The 12160-nt window shown below is 45.5% G+C and overlaps 1 protein-coding gene across 5 annotated transcripts in view; it reads right to left on the minus strand.

The window, feature by feature from the left end:
* Nucleotides 1-12160, minus strand: part of ULK4 (unc-51 like kinase 4) — a 2246396-nt gene that overhangs the window by 1364870 nt on the left and 869366 nt on the right. For all 5 annotated transcript variants that reach the window (XM_078663530.1, XM_078663529.1, XM_078663527.1 and 2 more), the window contains one exon: nt 228-361. In XM_078663530.1, coding sequence (XP_078519656.1) covers nt 228-361 — 134 coding nt within the window. The remainder of the gene's footprint in view (nt 1-227; nt 362-12160) is intronic.

Here is a 12160-nt window from a genome sequence, read left to right on the forward strand (position 1 = left end):
TTTTGGGGTTGTTGGTGAACAAGTAACTGGCCTATAAGTTTTGAAAGTACATAATATATAATAAACACAGTGATAATGCCCTGCATTTCTGAACTTTTTCTTAAATTAAACACATTTGACATTTCCTCAAAGAAGATCCTCTTTAAAGAGCTCCTTGACATTGCAGATTGACAAGACGAGGGAAGGCAGGCGAGAAAAGGTAAGATTGCTCGGTGTCTTCACCGTACCTAGAATTCCTGGGAGCTCCTGAGCAATGTGAGCGATGAGCAGATCAAGGCACTGTGACAGGTACTCATTGCTGCTTTGCGGCTCCTTTGCTGGCGTGGCTTTTCTGCTGTCTCTTTCGATGTACATCACCAGCCTGCACACAATAATGTTGAAAAGTTCACCTCTCAGGACAATAATGATAGCATGTTTCTCAAATACCACCGAGACCAATATTTCCAGAGGGCACAATGCTACGAGCAAAATGACATTTACGGTAAATGTAGCTAAAGCGACATGTTAGCACAGCCTTTCCATTTACAGTATACTTGGAAAATATCACTTTACCATCATAACACAGGATTCCTTGTAAACAAAACGAGTGTAATATCACTTTACCATCAAAACACAGAATGCCGTGTAAACAGAACGAGTGTAATATAACTTTACCATCAAAACACAGAATGCCTTGTAAACAGAACAAGTGTATTATCACTAACATATTGTCTGATGCCCAGAGAGAATAAAAAAGTAACGAATCTGCGGCTACAAGTCTCTATCAGGTATTTATTTCAGAAAGAAAAAGGTATAATTACATAGTCTTGGTCCATACCCTTGGAGGGGTTAACAAGGGAAACCATTCCTTCGGAGGGGCGGGAGTCTGGGGTGTTACATCCACCTAGTAAATGTATTTTCTGGTAAATAGCTGGGTCCAGGTGCTTGCAGCTGGGTATGGTGAGCAGTGGCAGCAGCCACATAAATTAGCCTCTTCTATGCTCATGACGAGCTCAGCTCGTCATGAGCCACGGCGCTCCGGTGCTCATGACGAGCTCAGCTCGTCATGAGCCGTGGAACGCTCACACGCGGGGATAATTCCCCTGCTGTGCTGAGCAATCCACGGCAGGTAATGCACCTGTGACGAGCTGAGCTCGTCATGAGCACAGGAGCGCCGTGCCTCATGACGAGCTGAGCTCGTCATGAGCATGTGGGTGCCGTGCGAGCCCCCCTCCCCCCCAGCACAGCGGGAAATTAACCCCTGCAGCGAAGGGGTTAAGTGGTGGGGTAAAGGAGAGGTGCGATGGGGGGACAGGAGGGGAGAGGGAGTTTAATAATAATAACAAGTTAAACTTAACTGCTGCCCGCCACCTCCTGTGTCGCACCTCAGTGCTGGTTCTTCCTGGTCTTAACAGACACTTTGAACTCGTCACAGACTCCCTGTCCAATCCCACCACTGCTGTCCTGCCAGGAGAGAAGCGCGGGGATTGGCCTGAGCAGGCTGGAAAGATGCTCCGCTCAGGGAGTCTGTGTGGTTTCTCTAGCCCATCTGTTCAATGCAGCCAGGCTAGAGAAACCTAAGTGCGCATGTGTGTTTTGATCAACCTGAGATGTCAGGCCACACACATGCTGACTTAGAGAGTGCACATAGCACTCCTTCTCTCTCCTCATGCCCCAGCCCTGCACCTCCTTGCACACGCTGGCTGAGCCAGCTCCTTAAAAATAAAACGATAATGAAATACATGGTTTTATTTTTTAGCTGCTGGCTCTGACCAGTGAGGCTTAGCTCCTCCGCCATCGCAGAGGAGCCGCCCCTGATGGTGAGAAGTCTGTAGGATTTCACAAGGAATTGTTCCTTTCACACAGATAAAAACAAACACACAATCTATCTCTCTGTTCTAAAAGTCTTAAAAAATGTTGGTTATTTGACAAAATATTGTGGTTTCTGTCTGATCTCATTCTCTATTTCGTTCATTCTTGACTCCAATTTCAGTATGACCTGGAAGTAAACCATCCAGCTTTGCATCAATCCTACTACATTTTGATACCTTCTGGAGCATTTCCATTATGCAACATAATGAAGGTGTGATTTGTAGAGCGCATCTATTGCTCTTCAAAAATGTTTAGCCACTATAACTTTGGTAAGAGGAAGCTGAAACCAAACGTAAAGGAGTATAGAGACTTCAGAGCTAGGTCCTTCTCCCTCCCCTTCCTCCTCGGCCAAAACATTAGGAGTTACCCTCAACCATGATCTGTCATTAAAAACCCAGGTTGGCACGGTCGTCTCCAAATGATTCTATCAAATAAGGAAGATCAAAAGGATACTTTGGTTCTTTACACAGGAAGCCCTGATACAAGTGGTGGTCGCCACTGTGTTGTCTCTCCTGGACTATGCAAATTCTGTATACCTGGGCATGCCTACCTATCTGTTTAAACGGTTATAGATAGCAAAAAACCAGGTGGCCCGATTGATCCTGCATCAACCCAGGTGGCAGTCTGCCACCCCTTTATTGAGGACACTTCACTGGCTCCCAATCCCTCAACGCTCTGCCTTTAACGTGGGCTGCCTCATCTTCAAATCTCTGCATGGTAACAACCCCAAATTCATTAACACCTTAATCTCCAGACACACCCTGGCCCGGAACCTCCGCTCTGCCCACCTCTCACTTCTTACCATTCCCGTTTTCAGACGCGTCCGCCAAGGCGGCTGTAGATTTGCCACTCTTGCTCCGAGATTGTGGAACACCTTCCCGTTGGAGATTCGTTCCTGTACCAAGGTAATGCAATTCAGGAAATCTCTTAAAACGTGGCTATTTGTACAAGCCTAAAACTGAACTAGTCCGTTACCAATCTATGAGCCTTCACAGCGCCATGAAACCATCCGGTGTACATGCGCTTTATAAATTATTTTTAACATTAACAGAGACGAATCCAGAAATAGAGCATGAAAATGGATGTTCTAGGGCATTCGTCTAACTGTGGGGCACACCCTGTAGGGGTCTGCGACTGCATTCCCATGGGAACTTAACTGTGGCTGCAAGGGCTTGTAATGGAAAATGGCCTGTAAGTACAACCTTGTTTATTTGGCGCGTTTCCAGGCTGTCATCTTTATATGCAGAGGTAGAATTGCAAAAAACGTGTCTAACTGTAATCCCGAGTGCCTTGGGGCACAGTCAGTAAGTAGGGTGGTGGGGTCAAAGATGTAGCTAAAGAACAAAATATTCAGTAACTAGCTTGTTATTTTTTCACCTTCAAGAACTGCATATAAAAAACGACAGGCAAATACCTTAAATTAAATATAAATGCAAGTTAAACTAATCTGTGGAAAATGTAGTCTTACATTATAAAACCTCATTTAGCTAATGCGATCGGTGTAAATGTCTGTGCGTGACCAAAGAGTCACAGAATTGAATCTTGGCTAACACAGTGGGGAATACCGACTATGAGGATTCAATCTGCAGCAAAAAGAACTGTGCACATGTCAATCATAATTTATATCTACAGATTTTAGTAATAAGTAATCAGACTATACCTAGAAGCATTTCTGTATGTATGTATTAAAGGGACTCACTCCAGAACTGAGTTGTTACCTCTCAAGAAATCTTTATCACAGTGGAGCTCAAAGTGACTTCATCAGTTAAAGACTATATTAGCTGCAAAACCGCCTATATGGTTGGCGCTCAACCAATTGCACGGGGTTGAGAGTATGAGGAACGCACTAAATCCAGGCCCACTGGAACTACTCAGCAAGGGATGACCAAATCATAAGGCAAGTTTGACTAAATTATGGGGCAAGAAAAGACAATTTATGCAGCGCTTTGCGGCATATTTTGTGATAGTATTACTTAGTTATTTTGTACTTTTTACATTTGTTAACACAACCTGGCAAAGGTTTCACCTCATTAGTCCCAGTTTAACACCCATATATAGCAATAAGCAACAACGTGACCAGTCAGCCTGTGTGAAGAGTCCCTCACTGTGCAACAACAGATTGCTAAGTTTTTAGCAACTTTTGATCCGTTTTAAGCTAGAAATCCATGGATTTTGAGGCAGATCATGGATTATGAGGGAATGCAGCAAATCTATAATTATGCAGAAAACAAAATGGCAGCATAATTGCAGATTTCCAGTGGCTCTGGTTAAACCCCAATTGAATGAATGAATTCTTTTATTGTTTGGTTACTCAAAACCATTACATTAAAACAAAATACAAGATTATAAAATTACAAAAGTTAAAACCAAAGGAGTTTGTGCCGCCGAAGGGGCGGGATAGCGATGAGGGAGGGTCATATTAAGGCATGGGTCTGCTAAGTCTCTATGAGGGGAGGCCCTCCCGTGCCATCAGCAGGGTTTGTGTCTGATAAATGAACTTTCCGAAGGAGGCCATGTGCTTTACCGTTGTCAAGGTAAAGAGATGGGTGGTCGCCTCCTTTGCCGTGCGGAATCCTGATTGTCTTAGAATTGGCCTAAGATAGAAATTGCGGGCCACGCGCAGGGCAGCAAAATAGTAGGTGGGCCAGTGACTCACGTTTGTACCTGCAGAGCCTGCATTCCCGGAATCCTGAGCAGGCCGTGGCGAAGGCATATAGTTCTTTGAGAGGCAGCGGGTGTAATCTGTAAGCTAAGATCTTGTGAAGGGCTGCGCGGCCCACGGCCTGCTTGAGGTGATGTTTGGGATTAGGCAGGATATGTGGTAGGACCAAGGACACGTGTAGGTTCTTTTTTGCCAGCGACTCCAGGTCCAGTTCTATTGACCGTACCCGCACTTGTTTTTTTATAGAGTTTTTGATGGCGCTGTAACTGACATGTTTGGGGTTCCAAGACTCAATGGTAAGTTTGAGTTGGTCCTCTGCCGCCTTGAGAGTGGCCGACCAAGGATTCCCCGATTCTCTGAAGATGCAATTCAGCGTTGCCTTAAGTGTGTTCTCCTTGGCCGTCATTGTTAAAAAGTAGTACTTGCTTAGGGCTGCCATCTCTTCCAAGTATTGCTGATTGAGTGAAAACTCCAATCGGACGAGAGTGTTTCTGACACACCTCGGAAGAAGGAATAATCTCTTGTAGGCTCTGCAGTGGATTTTTTCTAGTTCTTTATGCAGATTCCCTGGAAATGCTTGGAGAGCATAGTTTAGGGCCGGCATTAATTTTGCTTTGAGTACACGTTGGATAGCCATTGTGGACGGGCTATATAAAGAAGCGTGCAGCTTGCAAATGGCGTAAGTTATAGATTTGCCTTTGCCTTGAATATTCTTTAGGTGTGCGCTAGAGAGCCCCGACTCCTGAAAGCAAATGCCCAAGTGTACCGCTGAGTGCTTTCCAGCAAAAGGTTGCCAAGCCGCCATTTTAATGATTTTTTCTTTGGGTGCTTTCCAAAGATAATGATTTTGGACTTGGACGAGTTAACTACAAGCTTATTTTTGTCATTGTATGCGGCGAGTGCCGTCAATGCCTTTTGTAGCCCAATTCTCTTATGGTCCAAGAGCACCAGGTCGTCGGCGTATTGCATAAAGTGAAGTTTTGTCCCGCCGATCTTTGGGATATGCAGTGCTGCCCCAGACAAGGCTCTCTCCATGTCAGCTGTATATAGATTAAATAGCATTGGAGCTAGCACGCACCCTTGTTTTAGCCCACGATCCGTGTTGATCTTTGCTGATGCATGGTCCCTCGAGAGTTTAATTCTTACCCACGTTTTGTGATACAAAGATTGGATCGCCCTCAACAAAGCTGGGTTGATGTTCCATTGGGCCAGCTTTCTCCACAAGATTGCACGATCTACCCCGTCGAACGCCGCCGAATAGTCAATGAAGCAGGCGAATAAGGGGGGGCTTTTGCGTGTCCGAGCGTGGTGGACCAGATAAGCGAGTGCAGTAATGTTGTCGATGTGGCGGACCCTGGTCTAAATCCAGTTTGACAGAATGGAAGGAGACCTTCAACGTTCGTCCAGTCTGTAAGGTCCCTCAGAATCGCACTGGCATATGCTTTTCCCTCGATGTCTAGAAGGGCCATCAGGCGATAGTTTGATGGTTCAGATTTGGGGCCCTTTTTATGAATTGGCTGTAGTAGCGAGCCTCTCCATGAATCAGGGACATCGCCCAGAAGCCAGCATTCGGTGTACAGATGGGTCAGGGTCTTTGACCAGAAGTCGATGTTAGCCCTAAATAAGTGTCCGGGAAGGCCATTAGGCCCCGGGGCACCATTTTGTCTGATGTTTTTTAGAATTTTTGACACCGACAGTTTTCCCGGCGGGGCAGTCATCTCAGTGATTAGATCTAAGTCAGCTCCAACGTTGATTGTTTCATTTTGCTTGGTGACGGGGCCGGTTTCAATGTAGAGTGCTTCTACATGAGCGACCCAGATAGGAGCCTCGAGGGAGTTTTCTCGGTGGTTTGTACATCGTCCGAGTGTGCTTAGATAGTGCCAAAACTCCTGCGATTTTCCTGGGCTCAGTAGGTCAAAGATTTTCAGCCATTGTGCTTCGCAGTGATCTCGTTTTGCCTCCCAGACCTTCTTTGAGTGACTTTTGCTGGCCTCTTGGAGTTGTTTCTTCATTGGGCTAGTGCCATGTTTATAGAAGAGTTTACTTTTCTTGCTCAGTTGTTTGGCGCTGATTTTAAGTTTCACCTTGTGTCCATATGTGGGTTGAGAGTCCCTGTTAGATGTGCTGTTTGAGGCTCAACGAAGGATCGCAGCCAGGGTCTCAGTGATGGTATTCCAGGTTGCTATTGCGCCCTTTACCTGTTCATTCGGTGGCCAGCCTGGCCACTGATTTGCCCAGTTGTTAAAGGATGTGATAGAGGTCTGTACCCATTTAATTCTTCTAGGCAGCTTTATCAGATCTTCGCCATTTGATGCACCAATGTATTCGAGCCTGTGGCGAGTGTCCGCGATGAGATTCAATGTGATGGTTAAGGCAGCGTGGTCGCTATCATTGCGCGGCTGAACTGTAAAGTCTGACATGAGAGGTTGTAGTTTTTCACTGAGAATGATGTAATCAATCGTTGTTTGGTTGTTATATGTAGGGCAGACAAAGGACCCTGGGCTCAGATTTAAGAGGACCGAGTGGGCTGTCGCCAGCTTGTAAGTATTTAATAGGTCATTCAGAGCAATGGTAGCCCCAGGCTGAAGTCTTCGTATGGTTGATATCCCTATATTATGGGTATTGAAGTCACCGAGGATGATGCATTCCAAGGCCGGGTGTTGGAGGATTAAGGATTCAAGGAGCGTTGTCAGGGTGGCCAGATTGGATATAGGCCCAAGTGAGTTATGATAGAGGTTAATTAATAAGAGCGCATTATGACCATTTGTCAGGTGACAGCCTTTCAGGATGCCTGCCTGTAAATTGTCCTGGAGATTAGGAATTACCTCAAATTCCAGACTGAGTGAACCCCAATTATGGTTGTTTTACTATCCTTCCTTGCTTGCATGAGGGGACAGGGCAGACCTGCTGTGGCAAGTGTTGCTTTGTACTTGGGAGAGATGGTCCACGCGTGGGTAAAATTGAAACAGAGGAGACCCCTTTGTTTGAGCATCAGAAAGATGGCATTGAGGGGGATGGGATAAAATGGGAGCCAAAGTTTTTGATGACGGGCAGAGGAAACAGCCCTCTTCAGAAGCCAGTACCTATAGTTAGTGAAGCAGGTGCAAAAGCACTGAGGTCCAGGTTTCTGAGGGGGCCACTGGATCACAAGTATGATTGTCTGGGTATGGAGGTTCATTTCCACTGGAAGAATTAGGGCAGAGGGCACCTCTGCTGCAAAAAACCGTGGGGCACCACACGAGAGCTCATTTTCTTTCTAAAAGGGAGAAGATGTGGCATAATGGCGAGAGCTGCCAACCTTACAACTAGGGAACCAGCTGGGTTCAAGTCCTGGCGTCAGCTTGACATTCTGTGAGTCTGGGGAAATCACTTAATCTCCCCATGCCAAAAAGGGGACAGAGTCTGTTTCAAGATTGGGATGATGATCCGGCATGGTGGGAAAGAGGTGAAAAAGCAGAAGAGATGGACTGCTACTAAGGGTCGCAGCGACCATCAGTGTAATGGGTGCAGTTGCATGGGGCCAAGGGTGCCAGATGCTCATCACACCCAAATTAAGGGCACCATAGCTTTTTGTCCAATTCCAATTTTGTTTGTTGAATTTGGCCTATTATAAATCTCATATTTATTATGAATTATGAGCTACAGAAAAAGTGGCCATTAAAAGGTCTCGAACTCACTCCTGCATTCTGCCCTGCCCCTCCCACTCTTCCAACCCTTGCCATAACATTTTGAAGGGAGGAGGGGACGGAAGGCGACAACAAAACATTTTGCATTACCGGGCTCAGAGCAAAAAAGTTTAAAGGCCCCTGTTCTAGGGTAAAATATGGTTAAAGAACCACGTTTTGAGATCTTTCAAGAATCAAGAACAATTCAATGTTGTTCGAAGTGTTGGAGGAAGACTACAGCATAATTTAGCTCCTGGTGCTGCTGCAGAGCTACCTCCTCTCCCTGCCCAGCAGAATTTAGGAAGGAGGGTGTGTAAAGCGTTGGAGGACCTCAGGTGCCGAAAGGAACACAGGTTCTGAAGACTTTGGGGGCCCGAGAGATGATGGTTCTGTGACTGTGCATCAAGGTTTTAAATTGGATCCTCTGAGTTATAGGAACCTAATGCAGATCATATAGTTTGAAAGAAATTGGACAATGCCGATCTCAGTTAAACAATGAACGAGGATGGTGTAGGATATAGTGTTGAAGTCTGCAGATAAATTCAAATGTTGAGGGCGGCCGTACCGCCTGCATCCAAAAGTTGTTTAAGGGGTTCTGAGGCCGTAAGACGGATGGCCTCTGTGCTATGAGCAGCACAGAACACAAACTGTGACGAATTTAAGATATTGTTGGCCTCAATAAATAAAGATAATTGAGATTAATATGTATTTCAAGCATTTTGAATTGGAGCAGGGAGTAAAGAGAAAAGTGTGTAATTAGCAGGATTACTAGGACCAGCACTGGACTTCTTCAGTATGGGGGATACTAGAGCTAGGTTCCAAGAACTGGTTAAAGATGCTGAATGAAAAGAGATGTTAAGTAAATTACAGAGTGGGTGTAATTGCTAAGACTGCTCATGTTAGGATTGACAGCAGGGAGGGGTCATTCAGTGAACCCAAGTTGCATTTAGGGAAAATTCTGTGATCTGAGTGAATTCACTTCCATAAGGCAGATCATGGTCTCGAAGATGGCAGCTGCAGGGGCCACTAAAAAAGTGTAAAGAGTCATGAACAGCAAATATTTTGTTTTCAAAGAAAATCACTAGAGTATCGCACCTAGCCTGGGAATCTTCAGTCTTCTGGATCATCACTAGAGGGTGCGGCATAGATTTTACAACGCAAAAATCTCCTTTGAGAAATGTTTTGCAACCTCGATCTTAGTTACCTTATGATCAATAATAATAGCGGTGCAATGGGACTTTTTATCTATTTCATCAAATGTAATACACCACTTCCTTACAACTTTCCGTCATTGATTTTTAGAGGTAGTAGGTCTGGGTTAAACCACAGCGCACAAGGGTTGAAGGAAGGAGCTATTATGTCCAAGGTAGCAGTTACCCATTACTAGTATGATTTGGTGTCTTTCATAACAAAATGATGGACGGAGTGCTGAACCTTTTCAAACACTCACCGCCAGTCACGAGATCTAAGTTAAATCCATCGCTTTTTTGCTCACTATGTCACCCCAGTTTGGACCCAGCCATATGCAAATCAGTCTTGACCTTCTCCCTATGGGAACAGTCCAGCCTGAACTGTCAGGCCAGGTCCTCCCTGGACTGGAAACAAGCATCCTGGCACCAATTTCGGGTATCACTCCTCAGTAGCTTTGATAGCTTGAATCTAGAGGTACAGGGAGCAAGGGACCCACGTAAGGGCATTTCCCTGGCCACTTAGGGCAAACATAGCAAACGCATACAAAATGATGGACAAAATAATAGACGGAGTGCTGAAACTTTACAAACACTCACAACAGTCAAGAGATCTGGGTTAAATCCATTGTTTTTTTGCTCGGCATGCCACCCCAGTTTGGACCCAGCCATATGCAAATCAATCTTCACCCCGCTTTCCATGGGAACAGTCCAGCCTGAACTGCCAGGGCAGGTCCTCTCTGGGCCAGAAACAAGCATCCTGGGACCAATTTTGGGACATCACACCTCATCAGCCAGGCTTGCTTGAATCCAGTGGCACAGCAAGCGAGGGATCCATGTCTGGGCATACCCATGGCTACTTAGGTGTCAGGGTCAGGGCATACCCATGGCCACTTAGGGATCTGGGTCAGGGCTGATTTGCATATGGCTGGGTCCAAACTGGGTTAACATGGTGAGCAAAAAAACAATGGATGTAACTGAGATCTGTGGCTGGGGGGAAATGTTTGACAATGCCCATCATCTTTTTGTGTTGCTATAATGGCCCCAAGTGGGAAGGGTATGTCCAGACTTGGTTCCTTTGCTTGCTATGCCACTGGATTCAAGCTAGCCTTGCTGATGAGGTGACACCCCAAAACCAGTCCCGAGTTGCTTTTGTGGTCTAGGGAGGACCTGGCCTGGCAGTTCGGGCTAGACTGTTCCCATGGGAAGTATGGTCAAGACTGATGTCCATATGGCTGGGTCCAAACTGGGGTGACATGGTGAGCAAAATAAATATGGATTTAACAGAGATCTGAGACTGGGGATGAATGTCTTTCTTTTTTCTCCTTAGTTCACAGCAGAAAGGCATTTTCACGGGATTTCCCATACTGAGGCAGAGCCTGGAGAGACGGTAGCAATCTGGCAGACTATCCCAGGACGTGATCTTCTTTGCTAAACTTATTTTCAGGCCTCCTCATGGCCACGCCCTTAATTACATTTGACTAGCCCCTTTGAACGACCCCCCAGTTTTTTCATCCCAGTTAAAGCCCTGTATATAAGCAATCGCAAAACTGGGCAGCTAAGCCAGCCTCTACTGGTGATATATAAATTAATTAGAACGCGTGTGCATTTTGGTGTCAGCGTCCATCATATTGGGACTGTGATCTTGTGACAGGGGTTATTTATTCTCGCACTCTTATTTGCCATACAACAGTCAAGAAAACAGTGGGGGTAAAACCAGTGCATTGGCTACAAAGATAGTATAATAAATGTAAGTGGGCCAGTTCATTGTTGAAGATCTGATAGTCTTAAGGCTGTTCGATAGCGAGCGCAAGGGAGTGGACTACGCCTTGATCGTGGAAGAGATAGCGAAAGCAATTACTGCCTTTCTACAGGAAGCAACACTGGTCCTAATGAGTTTTCACTGGTGCCATGTACGAAATATGCCTCAGACCTGATTCCCTCACTCCAGGCAATATACAAGGAGGCCTTTGAGGTGTGCACTTTACCAAATTTTGAGAAGGGTCATTATCTCAGTGATCATTAAATCAGGGAAGTCACTGACTGGCTGACCTTCATATTGGCCCCTATCTTTGATCAACCTGAAGGCTAACCTCTTGGCCAAGGTTTCAGCCAATAGGCTGGTAAGTTCACTGTGCAGCCTGACCCTCTTGGACAAAAAGCTTCATGTCTGCCTTTGAATCATCCATGTTGTCCTTACACGATCCGAATCCTCTTAGGACTGCTACACCTTGCTTTTAATTGATTTCAAGAAAGCCTTTGACTCGATACTCTTGACATTCATGATCCGGTTGTTGGAACGCACAAATTTCGTCCTGCTTTTCAGATTTTATTATGGCGTGCTTTTCAGGTGGTTCGTGCAAATTCTTTACACTAACCAGTGGGTGACGGTCTGGATCAATAGCTCCTTATCTTTTCCATTTGAGATCCAACGTGGCGCACACCAGGGTTGACCCCTCTCTTCCCTCCTTTTTCCTTTGATTATAGAACCACGTGTTGAATGGATTTGGAGGGATTCACTCATAAGTCATTTCAGCTACAGCACAAAACAGGAGAACCATGTGTTCCTTCATGCCAATAATTTATTACTATATATTAAGAACCCTGAGACTTCTGCAGGTTTATGGTGATGCCACTGGGCTTGTGGTGAAGTGAAAATACACCTGTCTTTGTACTAGTTATCATGCTGGACTTGAAATAATATTGTGATTCCAGCTTGCCACTGACCACTTCAAAAACCTAGGCATTCAAGTTGTGCTTACCGAACTAATGACCTGTGTTATGCACCCTAATCT

The sequence above is a fragment of the Lissotriton helveticus genome, chromosome 10 (genome assembly GCF_964261635.1).
Source record: "Lissotriton helveticus chromosome 10, aLisHel1.1, whole genome shotgun sequence".
Taxonomy (NCBI): Eukaryota; Metazoa; Chordata; class Amphibia; order Caudata; family Salamandridae; genus Lissotriton; species Lissotriton helveticus.